This window comes from Rattus rattus, chromosome 1, assembly GCF_011064425.1.
Source record: "Rattus rattus isolate New Zealand chromosome 1, Rrattus_CSIRO_v1, whole genome shotgun sequence".
Classification (NCBI taxonomy): Eukaryota; Metazoa; Chordata; class Mammalia; order Rodentia; family Muridae; genus Rattus; species Rattus rattus.
The window spans coordinates 43,148,654-43,167,999 of record NC_046154.1 but is presented as its reverse complement, the minus strand read 5'-3'; the positions used below and the strand labels follow the sequence as shown (position 1 = coordinate 43,167,999).

Genomic DNA, 19,346 nt, shown 5'->3' with positions numbered 1-19,346 from the left:
TGTAGCAGAGGATGGCCTTGTTGGGCACCAATGGAAGGGGAAACCCTTGGTCCGGCCAAGGTTGGACTTTCCCCCCAAGTGTAGGGAATCTTGGGGGACGAGCAGGAAGGGGTGGTGGGTGAGGGGGGGAACACTCTTATAGAAGAATGGGAGGGGGATGAGATAGGAGACTTATGTCTGGGAAACCAGGAAAGGGAATAACATTTTAAATGTAAATAAAAAGAGTCCAATAAAAAGAAAAAAAAGAGACTTTAGGCCTCAGGAAGTGGGGAGTGGGGAAGTCAAAGTCTGGTGGGGGTGAGGTGCTGAGGACATCCTCTTGGAGACTTGGGGAGGGGTTCGGGGATGGGAGGGTTGGAGGGAAGGGGAAGTATGGGATAAGGAACAGTCAGAGGTGGACCAGGATGGGGATAACTTCTGGACTGTAAAATAAAACAAAAATATTAGAGAAAAATACATTTTAAAAAATGAAACTATGACCTTATCTTTCACCTTGTACAAAACTCAACTCCATATGGATCAAAATGAATCAAAGAACTCAAAATAAGACATGAGATACCTGAATCTGGTACAGGAGAAAGTGTGGAATACACTTCAATTAAAAAGTGCCAAAAAAGAGTCTGAACAAAACCCCAGAAGCACAGGCATAAGAGCATAAATTAATAAATGGGACCTTGTGAAATAGCAAAGGACACCATCATTCAAGTGAAGAGGCAACAATTAAATGGGGAAAATCTTATTAGTTATATATCTGACAGAGGGTTAGTACATTGAATATACAAGAAATGTAATTATATTTTAATTAAAAGAAAAAAGAACAGAAAACACTAAACATCTAGATACTTTTAAATGGTAAGTATACCTGGTCATTTTTTTAAGTCATTGGGAATAATCTTCTCTATTTTAAAATCAATATATCAAGTAATTCCTAAGAGAAACTATCCAAGATAGAACTGAAATATAGTTCATCATGTTTCAAACTTAATGTTATCCTTCCATATAAAGCTATATGGTACATTATTAACTAATACTCAAAATATTTCTTTAAGTTTGACAGTTATTAATATCAAGACAAACAGAGCACTCTATTTCTTTAGCCTATAAAACATGACATAGAAAGGTCAAGTACATCATTCAATATACTCACAATAATGTGGACTGCCCCAAATAGCATTCTCTTCTACCTTAGTCTTTATTGTTTATTTAATATCTGTGTATTTCCCTAACAAAAGGTCATATACTGAGAAGTGACAGTCTTAGGGCACAGTGTCTTTAAGGAACTATTAGGCCATAAATGTGAAGCACTTATGAACAGAATTAGTGTTTACATACAAGTACCCTCTCAGAGTCCTCTTACCCTTGTTTTTCAGTATGAGGGAATATTGAAAACACCCTGAAGAATGAAAATGGAGACCATTAGCAGACATTGAAGATGCCAGGGGCCTCAAACATAGATTTTCTAACCTCCAGACCTGTGAGAGAAATGTTTCTTATTTAATACACATAATATATGGTGTTTTTATTGTTACAGTCCAAACATTAATAATGTACTAAGAGTATAAAAACGTGTTCTCCCATTTGTCTGACATGAAGTATGAGAATTATCTTTGCTCATATCTTGTTTAATATTAATACATATCAGGCAGATGTTATGAGCTTGCAATTATTGATTTGCATATTTGATTTCCAAGATAATTCACAAAAAGAACTGCTGTTTCGACCATGCTCACTGTAACACGCATTGTGTTATATGCAGAGTCCAATTACCACAACTCAACATATTGTGAAGAATTAAAGCCATAGGGATAAGCTACATACATAGTACTCTAATACTGATCTTTAATATCAAGTGATAGACATGTGAGAGATTATGTCTTCTAATGTCCCTAGAGCTCAACTCTTTTAATCAATAGCTAAATGTTTTCTCTTCTGAAATCCTAAACACTGTGAAGCAAAGACAAGGTATCTTCTAACATATTCTGTCTGTACACTAGACTCATCGAATATAATGATAAAGTAAAATTATTATTTTAGGACACTATTTTCTTTTTAAATGCTTATTATTTTACTTTATGTGTATGGGTGTTTTGCATGCATGTAGGTCTGTGCAACACATATGTACCTGGTACTGAAGAAGAGCAGAAGAGAGCATGAGATCCTCAAGAAATGGAACTGTGCGTTGAATTCTGGTCCTCTAGAAAGCAACCAGTGCTCTCATTTGAAGAGTCATTTCTCTAGTCCCATAAAGCACTATTTTATTAGGTAGTGTGCTATTCAGAAATAGGACCTGAAATACTTCCACACCATTAATTTGAGTCGGTTTTGGGAGTAAGTGAGGCAAGACCCTATTACATTAAGAAAATAGCTTAAAATACTCAAAATTTTCAAAATTTTACCTAAAGAGTCTGTAATATCTAACCAATTTGTAACACTAGAAATAAAGGGAATGTATAACAGTAAATAGATTCTGAAGGTTATGGACTAGGAGAGAAATATACCATGATAAGAGATCATTGCTATGAATTAAAATGTTAAGGTTAGGTAAGGTATCTGAGTGTAACACTTGTCTATAGTGGCTCCTTGGAGAGCAATCAAACACCACAATTAGCAGTACAGGGGTTAAGAGCTATCAAAAAATAGTAATGATCATATGGAATCCTATTTTGTCTTTTGAGACTTGGAAACAAGAAATAAATTCCATGTAGAACTTCTATTGCCAGTTTTAGTCTGCAGAAGACAGACATCCATGAATTTCTCAATGATACTAATGTCCATTCTACTGGTCTGTTTTTATTGCTGTTTTAAAAGAAAAGTCCTCTGGGTCCTTTTGGAAAATATAGCTAGATAATGGATTTTCTGGTCTCCTGTAATAAATCCATCCTGCCTGCAATATAGTTGTCAGGAGTCCTTATAATCCCTTGGCTTATATCTACATTGATCAAATTTCTGTCTCCACCTTCACTGGGTCATTGTTCTAATGTACATGTGTATCTCTAGCCTCTTGTTTAATATAGTGACAACAATTATTGCAATATAACCCCACCAAACTCTTCAGAATACATCTGAAGAGGTTCTCTTTTTAAATAACAAAACACTTGGTTACTGAAGAGCAGATATCTTTTGTGGGAAAATAAGAACCTCTATACTACAATAAAGACAATTACTCTACACTGCATTACACACCACTAACAAAAAATTATATACTTGAACTTCTGTGAATGAATAGAATTTAAGTGTTTTAGGAAAAGAGGTATTTCTATGAAGGGATGGGTATGCTACTTTAAATGTATCATATATATGGATATATTCAAATATCAAGGTAAGCAAGGTGACTGAATAGACGTACCCAGAACTCACTTATTCTTTCACAAATAGAGCCAAAGCAATAAACATATAACTGCATATTGAGGTAGATGACTGCAGAAGAATGCAAGAGTTCTAGAAACCAACGCTTTCAGGTCACATAGTCAAGACAGAATCACTTACAGGATCAGCTACTCTAAATCAGCTACAAGAAAAATGAAGTAGTATTATCAACTTACATGCACAAGCAGAAAGTTTCTAAATAGGATTGCAGTACCTGCAAATTTCATAATCTCATTTTTCTTAACACCTTAATGAAATCCCATTATGTATCAGTACCACATATTCTTTATCCATTTATCAGTTGATGGACATCCAAGCTGTTTCCATTTCCTACATTTATCAATAGAACAGGAGTTAGCATGGGTGAGCAAATATCATTGTAATTGGATATATAATCCTCTGGGTATACACTATGAGTGGTATATCTAGATCATAGGGTAGTTCATTGGGTAGTTCAATTTCTATCTTTTTGAGGAACCTCCATACTGATTTCCATACTGAAGGACCCGAGAGTACCAGTCCACCTGTCCTCCATCTTCTCAGACCATGACTCTGCCTCATGTGGGTCAGAAACCTGGAACTAGAACTCCAGTCTAGTGAATCCAGAGGTCAGTGAAGAGCCCAAGTGCTAGCTACAATGATCACATAGTCTGTCAAAGACTGGAGCTTTAGTTCTAGTGGTCAGTAAGGTAACTAAGTGTTTGGATTTATAATTTCTAAGGTTATAGCAGTCACTAGAAGAACTGGAGTCGGTGGTGTAATGATTCCAGAGATTACTTGGAGCAGAAAAACATAACCACAGTCCCCAAAGAGTAAATAGACCTCACTGGGTCACCTTTGTATCCTGCCTCCAATAGGTACATAGAAACCAACTGTTGATCAAGTTTTGACTGCATCTGGTCACTTTGATGCTGAGTGTCCATTCCTATCCTTGATCTTGTGGTCACATAGTCAAGACAGATTCACTTCAGCAACACATTTGATAATTGATAACAAGTCTTACCAGTTCTACTTTCTAAACTTGTTTGATGAAAATAGAGGCAAAATTTCTCAATCAAACACTTGTAAACAGAATTCAGGAACACATTAAATTTATACCTTCCTACAAATCCAGGCCTACATAGTATAATAGATGGAAAATTCAAACAGAAGAAGGGAAACTGCACCCTAAAAAAGCAAACAAACCCAAAAGGGAGCCACACAAACATAATTATACTTCTAAAATAAAAATAACAAGAAATAACAGTCACTATTCCATATTATCTTTTACTTGGTCAAGGAAAAAATAAAGAAATTAAAGACTTTTTAGAATTTAATGAAAATGAAGACACAGCATACCCAAACTTTTGGGACACAATGAAAGCTGTGCTAAGAGGAAAACTCATAGTTCTGAGTACCTGCAGAAAGAAACACGAGAGAGTATATATCAGCAGCTGACAGTACACCTAAAAGCTCTAGTTCAAAAAGAAGCAAATACACCCAGGAGGAGTAGAAGGCAGGAAATAATCAAACTCAGAGCTGAAATCAACCAAGTAGAAACAAAAAGAACTATACAAAGAATCAAAAAAAACCAGGAGCTGGTTCTTTGAGAAAATCAACAAGATAGATAAACCCTTAGCCAGACTAACCAGAGGTCACAGAGAGTGTAACCAAATTAAGAAAATCAGAAATGAAAAGGGAGATATAACAACAGAATCTGAAGAAAATTTTAAAAAATCATCAAATCTTACTACAAAAACCTATATTCAACAAAACTGGAAAATCTGGAAGAAATGAACAATTTTCTAGACAGATACCAAGTACCAAACTTAAATCAGGATCAGATAAACCATCTAAACAGTCCCATAACTCCTAAAGTATTAGAAGCAGTTATTAAAGTCTCCCAACCAAAAACAGCACAGGACAAGATGAGTTTAGTGGAGAATTCTATTAGATCTTAATTGAAGACATATTACCAATACTATCCAAACTATCCCACAAAATAGAAACAGAAGAAAAATTACCCAATTCCTTCTATGAAACTACAATTACCATTATACCTAAACAACACAAAGACCCAACAAAGAAAGAGAACTTCAGACCAATTTCCCTTATGAATATCGATGCAAAAATACTCAATAAAATTCTCGCAAAAAGAATCCAAGAACACATCAAAACCATCATCCACCATGAACAAATACGCTTCATCCCAGGCATGCAGGGATGGTTCAATGTATAGAAATCCATCAACATAATCCACTATATAAACAAATTCAAAGGGAAAAAAAAGCACATGATCATCTCATTCGATGCTGAGAAAGTATTTGACAAAATTCAACACCCCTTTATCTTAAAAGTCTTGGAAAGATCAAGAATTCAAGGCCCATACCCAAAAATAGTAAAAGCAATATACAGCAAATCAGTAGCTAACATCAAACTAAATGGAGAGAAACTTGAAGCAATCCCACTAAATTCAGGGACTAGACAAGGCTGCCCACTCTCTCCCTAACTATTCAATATAGTACTCAAAGTCATAGCCAGAGCAAGCAGACAAAAAAAGGAGATTAAGGGGATACTAATTGGAAAGGAAGACATCAAAATATCAGTATTTGCAGATGATATGATAGTATACTTAAGTGATCCCAAAAGTTCCACCAGAGAACTCCTAAACCTGATAAACAACTTCAGAAAAGTGGCTGGATATAAAATTAACCCAATCAGTAGCCTTCCTCTACTCAAAGGACTGAGAAAGAAATTAGGGAAGTGACCCATTTCACAATAGGCACAAATAATATAAAATACAATGGTGTGACTACAAACAGGCAAATGAAAGATCTGTATGACAAGAAATTCAAGTCTCTGAAAAAAGAAATTGAACAAAATCACAGAAGATGGGAAGATCTCCCATGCTAATGGATTGGCAAGATTAATATTGTAAAAATGGTCATCTTGTCAAAAGCAATCTACAGATTCAATGCAGTCCATATCAAAATTCTAACTCCATTCTTCATAGAGTCAGAAAGAGCAATTTGCAAATTCATTTGAAATAATAAAAAACCCAAGATAGTGAAAACTATCCTCAATGATAAAAGAACTTCTGGGGGAATCACCATCCCTGACCTCAAGCTGACTTACAGAGTAATAGTGATGAAAACTGCTTGGTGTTGGTACAGAGAACGGCAGGTAGATCAATGGAATAGAACTGAAGATCCAAAAACCCACAAACTTATGGTCACTTGATCTTTGACAAAGGAACTAAAACCATCCATTGGAAAAAAGACAGCCTTTTCAACAAATGGTGCTGGTTCAACTAGTGGTCAGCATGTAGAAGAATGCAAATCAATCCATTCTTATTGCCCTGTTCAAAGTTCAAGTCCAAGTGGATCAAGGACCTCCACATCAACCAGATACACTCAAACTATTAGAAGAAAAAGTGGGGAAGAACCTCGAACACATAGGCACTGGGGAAAATTTCCTGAACAGAACACCAATGGCTTATGCTCTAAGATCAAGAATCAACAAATGGGACCTCATTAAACTGCAAAGGTTCTGTAAGGCAAAGGACACTGTCATTAGGACAAAATGGCAACCAACAGCTTAGGAAAAGATTACCTATCCTACATCTGATAGAGGGCTAATATCCAATGTATATAAAGAACTCAAGAAGTTAGACTCCAGAAAATCAAATAACCCTAGTAAAAATTGAGAGCTAAACAAACCAAAAAAAAAAAAACACAGCTAAACAAAGAATTCTCAACTGAGTAATATTGGATGGCTGAGAAGCACCTAAATAAATGTTCAATATCCTTAGTCATTAGGAACTTGCAACTCAAAACAACCCTGAGATTCCACCTCACACCAGTCAGAATAACTAAGTTCAAAAACTCAGGTGACAACAGGTGCTGGTGAGGACGTAGAGAAAGAGCAACACTCCTCCATTGTTGGTGGGATTTCAGACTGGTACAACCACTGCAGTAACCAGTCTGGAGGTTCCTCAGAAAATTGGACATAGTATTACCTGAGGACCCTGCTATACCACTCTTGTGCATATACCCAAAAGATGCTCCAACATATAACAAGGACACATGCTCCACTGTGTTCATAGCAGCCTTATCTATAATAGTCAGAAGCTGGAAAGAACCCAGATGTCCTTCAACAGAGGAATGGATACAGAAAATGTGGTACATCTACACAATGGAGTACTACTCAGCCATTAAAAACAGTGACTTCATGAAATTCATAGGCAAATGGATAGAGCTAGAAAATATCATCCTGAGTGAGGCACAAACACACACACACACACACACACACACACACACACACACACACACACACACAGACACACCTAGTATGCATTCACTGATAAGTGAATATTAGCCCAAACGCTCAAATTACCCAAGATACAATCCACAGATCACATGATGCTCAAGAAGGATGATGAAAGTGCGAATGCTTCACTCTTTCTTAGAAGGGGGAACAAAAGTATTTATAGGAGGAAATACAGAGACAAAGTTTGGAGCAGAGATTAAAGGAAAGGTCACCCAAAGACTGCCCCACCTGGGGATCCAGCCCATACACACATGGCCACCAAACACAGACAATACTACTGATGCCAAGAAGTGCATCCTGACAGGAGCCTGATATAGCTGTCTCCTGAGAGGCTCTGCCAGAGCATGACAAATACAGAGGTGGATATTGGCAGCCAACAATTGAACCGAGAACAGGGTCCCCATTGAAAAAGAGAAAGGATTGAATGAGCTGAAGGGGTTTGCAACTCCATAAAAACAACAATACCAACCAATCAGAGCTCCTAAGCACTAAACCACCATCCAAAGAGTACAAATGGACAGACCCATGGCTCCAGTTGCATATGTAGCAGAGGATGGCCTTGTTGGGCACCAATGGGAGGAGAAGCTCTTGGTCCTGCCAAGGTTGGACCCACCCAGTGTAAAGGGATGTCAGGGTGGGGAGGTGGAGAAGGGGAGACGGTAGGGGATGCGGTTTATGGATGGGAAACCAGGAAAGGGGATAACATTTGAAATGTAAATTTAAATATATCCAATAAAAAATTTTATACAAGAGAGAAATTATGCCTATTACTGTAAACCTAGTTAGCTATCCAGTTTGACTGAAGTCACAGTTATTGAAGGAGAACCACAACCACTAATTACCAAACCACCATAATCCTTAACAACAGCTTTTAAGCATTTGTCCTTATACCTTATTATCAAGGAAAAATTTTCTTTGCAATAAACAGAGACCACTGTGGAGAACTAAAACTGATAAAACCCTAGTCCCAACAGATACAACTGCAAAATATTCCTGCACCTCAGACTCATGGAACATTGTGGAACACTGTGAACTTTAAAGATGATAATGTTTTGTCATAATGCCAAAAGGTTGTAGACACCTTAGAGTAAGTTTATAACACATTAACTTACTAAAATACAAGATTTGACCAGAAGAAAAGCAATCTTATATCCTGTGTTAAACAGCCTAAATAAATTCTTGAATTAAACTATATCTTATGGATTTTGTATACGTCAAACAAATTATTTTAAGTGTCTTCTGGATTGTGTTCACCAATAAATGGTTAACAATATCTCTCAGCCTACTGGAAAGGATGTTACAAATTATATTCTAATGGAATATATTATTGCAATGCTGTTTACATATAACCCCATTAGGAAGAATTACTATATGCTTTTAATACTGGGTTTATCTACATCATAGAACTGGACCCCAGAAAATCAACCACTACATTTATGTAAATTTATGTAAAATCCTAAGACCTCATATCATGTATTTTATGTACCCATCCAAATAAAGGACCCTGTCTGTTGTTTCTCCCATGACAGTTAAACTTATGTGATAATTAAATTGAAAGAAGTGACTCAGATTAAATATGTTTGAGAGGCTGTTTCTGGATATTATAACAGATGTAATTGATACAACCAATTGTCTGCATGTTATAAAACAGGTATTAATAATTCAGTAATTATGTTGTCATGTTGGAAAATTTCTTACACAAAGCCTTCTGGTAAGGTATAAAAACCTGGATTGCTCCCAAGGAAAAGAAATTCTTTAAAATAAATAGGTACTTTATCAGGATGTTACTAAATCAAAACACTCAATTGGTAAAATAACCAAATATCCACTTTCATAATATTGGTGTTACTGTAAAGGGCCTTTGGGTCTGTCAATAAGGTAAATGCAATAAAAGATATTTTTTCAGAATCAAGTAGAAACCAGGAAAAGGCACAATTACGAGCTTGAGAAATATAGAAAGTACTGTTCCTAATTATGTGGACAATATGCAAGTTTGACAAAAAGAAATGCAATGAGTAGGTTGTGTCCTCTCAAATTTGATATTAATATTGAAACTTTTATACCAAGTATCTTACAATATAACTTTACTGGGAGACAAGTACTCAAGTTTGAAATCATTAAGAACAAATAATACAATGACTGGCCTCTTTATGAAAAGTGCCAAGTAGGGATATACAAACATAGAAAATACCATATTAAGATAAAATCCAAAATTGGGATGTTTCTCTAAGCCAATAAACACAAAATTCAATAACAAATCACCAGAAACAAGGGTATAATCATTGAACACTTGATTCCACCCATTAAGAGTAGAAATTCAAAGAAAAAAATAATATTGTCAATTAGCACTAGTTTTATTGCAGAACAGCAATATCATTATTACATATTTGACTATATGGATCAGTGAAAATCCAGTATTGCCAGCCTAATTCACACATCTTTGAATTATGAGAAATTGTTACTTCTGTTATTTCTTTTGTCCAAATGTTTCCTAATTGAAATGATTGCTTTTTACTTTTGTTTATATGAAAACATACTTTGTTAATAGTTCTAGACATATTTTATACTATCATTAATTAGTCATTGTTTTTTTAAAAATATACGGAGAAACTTATTTCCAAAAGACCATATTCTATGACTGTCTCAAACTCATGTAGCATAAAGTAGATATTCAAAGAATTAAAATGTAGAACATTGCCAAATAATGTCAGTGTTATTCCAACATAGCAGCACCATATTACATATTTAATAATATAGAGTAGTGAAAGTCCAATGTTTCCCAGTTAATCCTAACTCCTTCAGAACTAACTTTTCTCCAAAAAAGAGGTTCCATTATGGTGAAAAACTAAGTGGACTGAATCACAGTGATTGATCGGACGGAATTAGATTATGAGAAAGCAGCCTTCTTAGGCAAACTCACAAACAAGACTTTTTACTACACCTACCGCTTTCAAAGCAAGCATCAAAGGTAAGATGTCCTCTCTTGGGCTGTCCACAGTAACCAGTTGGAAGTACTATGTACTTGTTCACATTCCCTCCAATGGCATCCTCATTTCCTGTATCATTGCCTGTTCAAACAAACAAAAAACACTAGTATTAAACAGAAATTTAAGTGTATTTTGCAATAGAAATCTAATAATAGGATGTAATTTGAAGTTAATTTGAAATCTTAGCTCTATCACTTACTAACATTGGACCCTCTAAAAATGAGAATAGAATAGTTGATTCGCCTTCCAAGATTCTTCTATATTTAGATTTAATGCTATATAGCATCACAACTGAAATCTAAACTATGTTCAGGAGACTGAATTGTAGTGACAATTTTGGAGTTTTGGTTTCTTAAAAGAGAAACAGAAATATTATAAGAATGTGTGTTTGTTTTAACTCAAGGTGTGGAATGTGGGGCTACTTCAGATTGCCCAGAGCAGCTGACTATGATTTGCCTCGTGCCCTAGCAGGGCATGATTTTGCTAGCTGCAGATATTTTCTGTGATTGTGTAATGATTGGAATTCTAGGGACTTTTTAGAAAATATATATAAATGCTGAGGGCTGAGAGGCAGGAGTGAGTTGTTGCAACCAACAATGGTTGTTGTTGGTCATGGCTAGTTAAGTACTCATGCGCAAAGAAGAAACGAGAAGGAATAAAAAAAAAAAAAAAGATATCCTGACAGCAAAAATCAAACTGGTCCCAAGAAACTCCCTAATCAGTAGGAAGTAGTCTAATAATAATGTACCGCCTTTCAGACTCCTGACTTTATTCAGGAATCTCTTTCCCTTCCTTCTTCCTCTCCATCCTTTCTTCTCTCCTATCCAGTAATAAGGGGTGAAACAAAGGGTTTAAGAGAGGATGAAGGGTGGGAAGAAGAACCCACAAAGTAGCTGAAAACCAGCTGAGTAATGACTATTATTATAACCCATCATAAATATGTTTCTTTACTGTGAATGAGGGAATTCTTCTACAAACACCACTACAGGGTCTGAATGTTCTATCACCAAAATAATCTAAGAACTGAGAGAAACTGATTTTTCAGACGTTAATTCTACTTCAAATAAAAAAAATGAATTGTCCATTGCTTGTAGCAAGAAAAATCCCAGAGAAACATAAAGCCATAATTTTTCAACTCTACCACAGAACTGGGACTGTAGGTCAAGCAAAAACTTTGTATCAAATAAAAATAATGCCTCAATAATAAAAAATGAGCTGTAAGAAATTAATTTTCTATTACAAGACTTAAGAAGAAGTACTGAATCCTATACAAATGAAAAAGTACTTTTAAATTAAAGATGAAAACTGAAATGTGAAACATAAAGCCAATAGAGTCACAGACACTAAGGAATCCATTTCATACAGATGCTTCCTTATCATCTGGCAGAAGCTTTTTGGAAGAAAGTTTAGGACCAGGACACTGGATTTCAGAAACAGGCCCTTTGCACAGCTAATATATTGCTGCATGAAAATGACTCATATTACAGAAATTTATAAAATTCTACCACAGTCAGCATCTCTTATGAGAAACAATGCCATATTCCACTATGGGAGAAAACAAAAAATCTTACAAAATTTAGTGTAAGACTGAGAGTCATTTTAGAAAGGAAATAATAAAAGAAAATTCTTCAACACAAGTAGAAAAGGCAAAAAGTCATTGGAACAGGAATACATACATATAAATATATATATATATATATATATATATATATATATGGATAGAAGTTTTGATCAATAAAACTCACAAAGTATTTTGGTTCTAAAGGAAAAATACATAAGATCAAAACTTCCTCCCAGGGTAAATGGACCTATCTAGATCTGAGAGGACATGAGTACAGGGACACTGCACACAGTAAGCAATAGTAATCTACTTTCATAGTATGGGCAGAAACATGGATATCAATCTTTCTGTGGGGCTAGAGAGACAGCTCAGACATATAGAGCATGTATTGCTCTTACAGAAGTCCAGAGTTTGGTTCCCAGCATCCACAAATGGTAGCTAACTACCACCTATTCTAGGTGGGATCCAATGGCTCTGGTTTGAAGACAACTACACAATGTGAACATCGCTGCATATAGGTACATACAGATACATAACTAAAGTGATACAAATAAGCCTTTAAAACAAAAGGCTTTTATGTGGCACAATTATTTAAGAATTCAATGGAATGAAACAGAGGAAACATTCTCATTCTCTCCAGCCTACATCTTTTGTCTCCATAAGGTAACACAAGAAGAACTTGAAACTAGTGACAAACTGAGAGAAACAAAGGATGAAAGTAGCTGAGGCCTCACTAACTTGAAATGAGTATTTACAGGACAGAAATGAGTCTTTACACTAATGAAAGGGGTGCATCAATTCCAAATGAAAATAATTTCATATAATTTTCTGATGTCTTAACAGTAGATATCCAGCATTCAATAGAAAATTGTGGAACATATAAACATTAAGAAAAATGGTCCATTCCATATACACTCACCAAACTCAGACACTATTGCAGATACCAAGAAGTACATGCTAGCAGGAGCCTGATAAAGCTGTCACCTGAGAGATTCTGCCAGCATTTGACTAAGACAGATGCAAATACTCACAGCCAACCATCAGACTGAGGCCGGAGACCCAAATGGAAGAGTTAGGGGAAGGACTAAAGGAGCTGAAGGTGGCTGCACCCCCATAGGAAGAACAATATCAACCAAATAGACTACACAGAGCTCCCAAGTAGTAAAACCACTAGCTAAAGAGTGCACACGGAGGGATCCATGGCTCCAGAGACATGTAACAGAGGATGATGGCCTTGTCAGGCATCAATGGGAGCGAGGCCCTCGTCCTGTGAAGGCTTGGGGCCCCAGTGTAGGTAATTCAAAGGCAGGGTGGAGAGAGGGAGTGTGTGAGTGGGTGGAGGAGCACCCTCATAGAGGCAGGGAGAGGAGGGATGGGATAGGGGGTTGCCAGAGGGGAAACCAGGAAAGGGGATAACATTTAAAATATAAAGAAAATATCCAATAAAAGAAAAATTACTAAGAAAAAGAAAGTAAGAAAGAAAGAAAGAAAGAAAGAAAGAAAGAAAGAAAGAAAGAAAGAAAGGAAGAAAGAAAGAAAGGAAGGAAGGAAGGAAGATGTTCTATTCAACTGTTGAGGAGAATATAAGAAACTAACAGGAGATAGGAGTGGGGAGAAATGAAAGGGCAGGTGGATTGGGCTTGTTCTGGTTTTTGTCAACTTTACATGAGCTAGAGTCGTCCAGGAAAATGAAACCCCAATTGAGAAAATCAGGCTGGCCTGCAGCCAGTAGGATATTTTCTTGATTGAGGATTGATGTGGAGAGACCCTGTCTGCTCTGCAAGATACACCACTGGGCAGGCAGCCCTGGGTTATATAAGAAAGTGAGCTGAGCAAGCCATGAGCAGCAGGCAAATAAGAAGTGTTCCTGCAGTCGTGCTTGAGACTCTCCTGTTGGCATTCCTGTTCTTAGACCACTCCATGACAGACTGAGAAGTGTGCTAAAACCCAGTAAACTCTTTCCTACCCAAGTCACTTTTGCTCAGTGTTTTATAACAGCAACAAAAAGTAAACCGGGGCAAAAATATAAATCTCAAGATACATGAGTGATGAAAATATACTTATTAAAACTAATACCATGCACAATGACTATGTCCAAATAAAATATACTACCTAAAAAAACTAAACAGAGACAGATGGAAAAGTGAGCAGATATAAAAATTACTATACAGCATACTTTTAGTTAAGATGAATTAAAAAGGAAGAAGAAACCTCAATTGAAAAAAAATGTATCCATTGGACTTGCCTAATATACCCAGTGAGACAAAAATCTGTAGAAATGAGGATTTCTTTCTAATGGGTAAGAAAAAGATGTGCTTTCTTGAGATGGAATCTGCTTTGCTTATGTTTTGGTTTAGTATGTTTGGTTTTGGAGACCAGGTCTCTCTCTATAGAACTGTCTATCCAAAGCATTCTCTGTAGACCAAACCGGCTTCAAATTCATAGAGATCCACCTGCCTTCCCTACCAAAAAGGCTGGGAGTAAAGGCATGTGCCACCATGCCTGGGCCAGAATCTGTTTTGATGAAAGGTTATGAACATCACTGAAATAAAAACTAAAAATTTAGATTATTTCATGAACAGTTAATAGCAGTATTCCAATTTTTAGACTTAGTTTGGGCAAAATGGTAGCAACAGACTGCATTCTACAAAGGTAACTTTTCTGATGATGATGTTTTGTTTCACATTTTCTTGTTTTGTTTATTTGAGACAGATACTGACTCTGTATCCCAGAGTGTCTCAAAACCCTTATGTCTTAGCCTCTCATGTGCTGGGATTACAGGAAAGTGCTACCATAGTGACAAGAAATCTTAACGAGAGTCCATCAATGTCACAGATTTCAGTTGCCTTACTTAAGAAACTAGCAGAGCCACACAAACTAGTCTCCACCATGTACTCATAATCACTCAGCAACTATCACCACTGGGGCCAAACAGCCCCCAACGCAGAAACTGCAACTTACTCAGATCATTGTTAGCATTTTTAGTAATAAAATAATTTAATACACATGCATACACTGCAAATGAGTGGCACAATCAACATGATATAAAATAACATTTCTAATGCACTGAAAACAAAAGTGTTATAGATAGTGTCATTTTAATTCATTGAGATATTCGTTTTAATGCAGCAGTCTGAAACAGAACATACAATACCTCTGTGGCATGTCTATATTCTGTGAAATAGACTATCAGTGAAAATGTAATGTACAATGATTACTTTGTAAACTTGCAACATTTTAGTTTGTTTGAATGAAACAGAGGAACACTGATGGTGTCTACCTTGTGGGAGCCAGGAATGACAGGTGTACTAAAAAGAGGAGAGTCTTGTATGACCTCCAAATTCAATATCAGATGTTAATTTATTTAGTAAGTTCATTTACAATTATGTGAGCTTAGAACCCATCTCTGTTTGCATACAAATACAAAGAATTTTACAATTTTTTCCTAACCACAACTAAAGTAAAACTCGAGAAATTTTACATTTAATTTGTTCATAATTTTATTTAAAAGAAACTATAATTTTAGAAATATTATGCATGTCACTAACAACACTGCCATTCTTTGAGATGACTGCCACAACATCCCTGTCAGTCAGCACTTGAAAGGCCTCTGTTTATAGTAAACCTGCCTGTGACTAGATACACACATGCCCTGTTCCCTTGTGGAATGTTCTATTCAGGCTGCAGATCTACAGGAATGGAATCTTCCCCAGGAAGTACTGTCTTATCTTTCCATTATAACGAAACTAAAGAGCCCTCTGTGTTCATATAGCATATTGTTCGTGCCCTTTATTTCAGAATTACTATTCCAATAAATTTCTCCCTCTAGGGATCATGCAGTTTCACATCAGAAAAGACAAATGTCTTACCTTTCACTGACACTTTCTGCCTCTCCATCCCAAATATTATACTATGCTTTGCAAAATGTCAATAGCTTGTATTTTTGATTTGAAAAAATTGAAAGAGACTTCTGGGAGTCAAATTTTATCTTATTGTTGAAAAGTTTTGCATACTTTATGAAAGCATATACTATTTACTTAAATTCAGCAAATGATAGATTTTATGTACTTAATATGTATGAATAATTTGCATGTATGTCTCTATAATACATGTGGACCTGGTTCAATAAAATGGCAGAAGGCAATGAATTGTCTGGAAGAGCAGCAAATGCACTGAACCTCTAAGCCATCTCGCTAGCCCCCAGTGCTTTAAATCTATATTTTACTATAATAAACATGTAATGAAATTAAATAAAAAACAAGAAACTTCAAAATGTATTAACTGACACAGACATAAACAATAAGAAATATTAATCCCACATTTATGGTTGGTTTTTTGTGTCAGTTATTTTTATATAAACTTAATCAAAATATACAATTGAGAAACTTGAGGAATAAAAATTTTATTTTGCTCATAATTTCAAAGCCCACTTGATCGTGATGGTAATGTGTTCTTGTATTCGGGGTGTGAGAATTTTATTATTTTTGTATCAACGTTCATAAGGAAAAATTAGAACTGAAATTTTCTTTTTGTGTTGAGTCTTTGTGTGGTTTAGGTATCAGAGTGACTATGGCCTCATAGATGAGTTTACCAATGTTCCTTCTGTTTCTATTTTGTACTTAAAGTCCTAGGGTAGGAGCAACAAGACAACAGAATTAGAGGAGAAAAGTCAAAGTATCGTGCATTTGTAGATGATATGATAATATAAGCATAAGACTACCCCAAATTTACCAGGAATACTTACAGATGATAAACAACTTCAGGCAAAAGTAGCTAGATGGCAAAATTAACTTTGAAAAAATTATTAGCTTTTATACAAAACAATAAACAGGCTGAGAAAGAAGTAGGAGACAATACCCCAATAATAGCTTAAGCAAATAATATAAATATTCTAAGTAACTCTAACCAAGCGCGAAAGACCTGTATAACAATAATCTCAAAATCTCTTGAGAACAAAATTGAAGAAGATATCAGAAGATGGAAATATCCCTCATTCTCATGAATCAGTAGAATTAACATAGTGAACATTGATCCATAGGTGGATCAATGGAATCAAAGACCAGAAATAAACACACGCACACACTTATGTACACTTGATTTTTTTTTGACAAAGAACCCAATATCATACTATGAAAAAAGGAAAATATGTTCAACAAATTATGCTGGTCTAACTGGATATCTGAAAGTAGAAGGATGCAAATAGATCCGTATTTATCCACCTGCATAAAGCAAGTCCAAGTGCATCAAATATCGCAATGTAAAACAAGATACACTAAACCTAATAGAAAAGGAAGTGGGCAATAACCTTAAACTCATTGGTACAAGAGATAACTTCCAAATCAGAGCATCCATAGCTCAGGCACTAATATCAACAATAAATGGGACCTCATGAAAGTAAAAAGTTTCTGTAAGTCAAAGGACACCATCAATAAAACAAAACATAGATTGGAAAGATCTTCCCCAACCCTACATCTGACAGAGGAATAATTGTCCAAAATATATAACGAACTTAAGAAGTTGGACACCAACAACCCAGATAACCCAACTCAAAACAGAGTAGAGAGCTAAATAGAGATTTCTGAAAAGGAATATTTAATAGCCAAGAAACAGTTAAAGAAATATTCAGGGGAGGGAGAGCTAAACCTTCAGAGGGGCAGACATGCCTGGGAAGCCAGAAGAGACTACATTCGGCCCACATTTCTGACTCTAGAGGAAAACACCAAACGGCTTCTGGGACCACTGTGCAGAGGGGCCGGAAAAAAAGTGGGGCAGGCCATTCTGTTTGCCACCACCCGAAAGAGCTGAAACAGCCCCACAGGGTGACTTCAGGCCCAGAACCAAGTAAGACCAACTTTTCTCTAAGTAATTCCTGTCTGGTGAACTCTGGGACATCGCCCACAAGACAGCTAAAGACCAGTGACAGGAACATTCTCCGTTGAAAGCAGAACACTCTGTTCGAACTGGCTGAAAAGAACAGGAAAATAGTCGCAGCACTCCTGGACACAGGTCTATAGAACAGTCCTAGCCACTGTCCAGAAGCTAGCAAGAACAAGGTAAACACCAGAGACAATCTGATGTAAGAGGCAAATTACAGGAACCAAGCCAACAGAAACCAAGACTACATGGCATCATCGGACCCAATTCTCCCATTAAAGCAAACACTGAATATCCAAATCGCACCAGAAAAGCAAGACCTGGATTTAAAATCACATTTGATCCCTTGATGGAGGATTTCAAAAAGACATGAAGAACTCCTTTAGAGAAACAAAAAGAGGAAAACCAAATAAACAAGAGGAAGACTATAGAGAGGAATCACAAAAATCCCTGAAAGAATTACAGGAAAACACAATCATACAGGTGAAGGAATTAAAAATGGAAATACAAGCAATAAAGAAAGAACACAGGGAAACAACCCTGGATATAGAAAACCAAAGGAAGAGACAAGAAGCTGTAGATACAAGCATCACCACCAGAATACAAGAGATAGAAGAGAGAATCTCAGGAGCAGAAGACTGCATAGAAATTATCAACACAACTGTTAAAGATAATGGAAAATGGAAAAAGCTTCTGATACAAAACATATAGGAAATCCAGGACTCAATGAGAAGATCAAACCTAAGGATAATAGGTATAGAGAAGAGAGTGAAGACTCCCAGCTCAAAGGACCAGTAAATATCTTCAACAAAATCATAGAAGAAAACTTCCCTAACCTAAAGAAAGAGATGCCCATAAACATACAAGAAGCCTACAGAACTCCAAATAGATTGGACCAGAAAAGAAACTCCTCCTGTCACATAATAGTCAAAACACCAAATGCACAAAACAAAGAAAGAATATTAAAAGCAGTAAGGGAAAAAGGTCAAGTAACATATAAAGGCAGACCTATCAGAATCACACCAGACTTCCCACAAGAGACTATGAAATTCAGAAGATCCTGGACAGATGTCATACAGACCCTAAGAGAACACAAATGCCAGCCCAGGTTACTGTATCCAGCAAAACTCTCAATTAACATAGATGGAGAAACCAAGATATTCCATGACAAAACCAAATTTACACAATATCTTTCTACAAATCCAGCACTACAAAGGATAATAAATGGTAAAGCCCAACATAAGGAGGCA

At 36.1% G+C, this 19,346-nt stretch overlaps 1 protein-coding gene across 1 annotated transcript in view; it reads right to left on the bottom strand.

Annotated features, from left to right (window-relative positions):
* The window catches only part of Agbl4 (ATP/GTP binding protein like 4), a 1,249,712-nt gene that overhangs the window by 1,165,849 nt on the left and 64,517 nt on the right, over positions 1-19,346 (bottom strand). Inside the window, exon 2 of the mRNA XM_032900331.1 lies at positions 10,620-10,742. Within this exon, the coding sequence (XP_032756222.1) occupies positions 10,620-10,742 (123 nt within the window). The remainder of the gene's footprint in view (positions 1-10,619; positions 10,743-19,346) is intronic.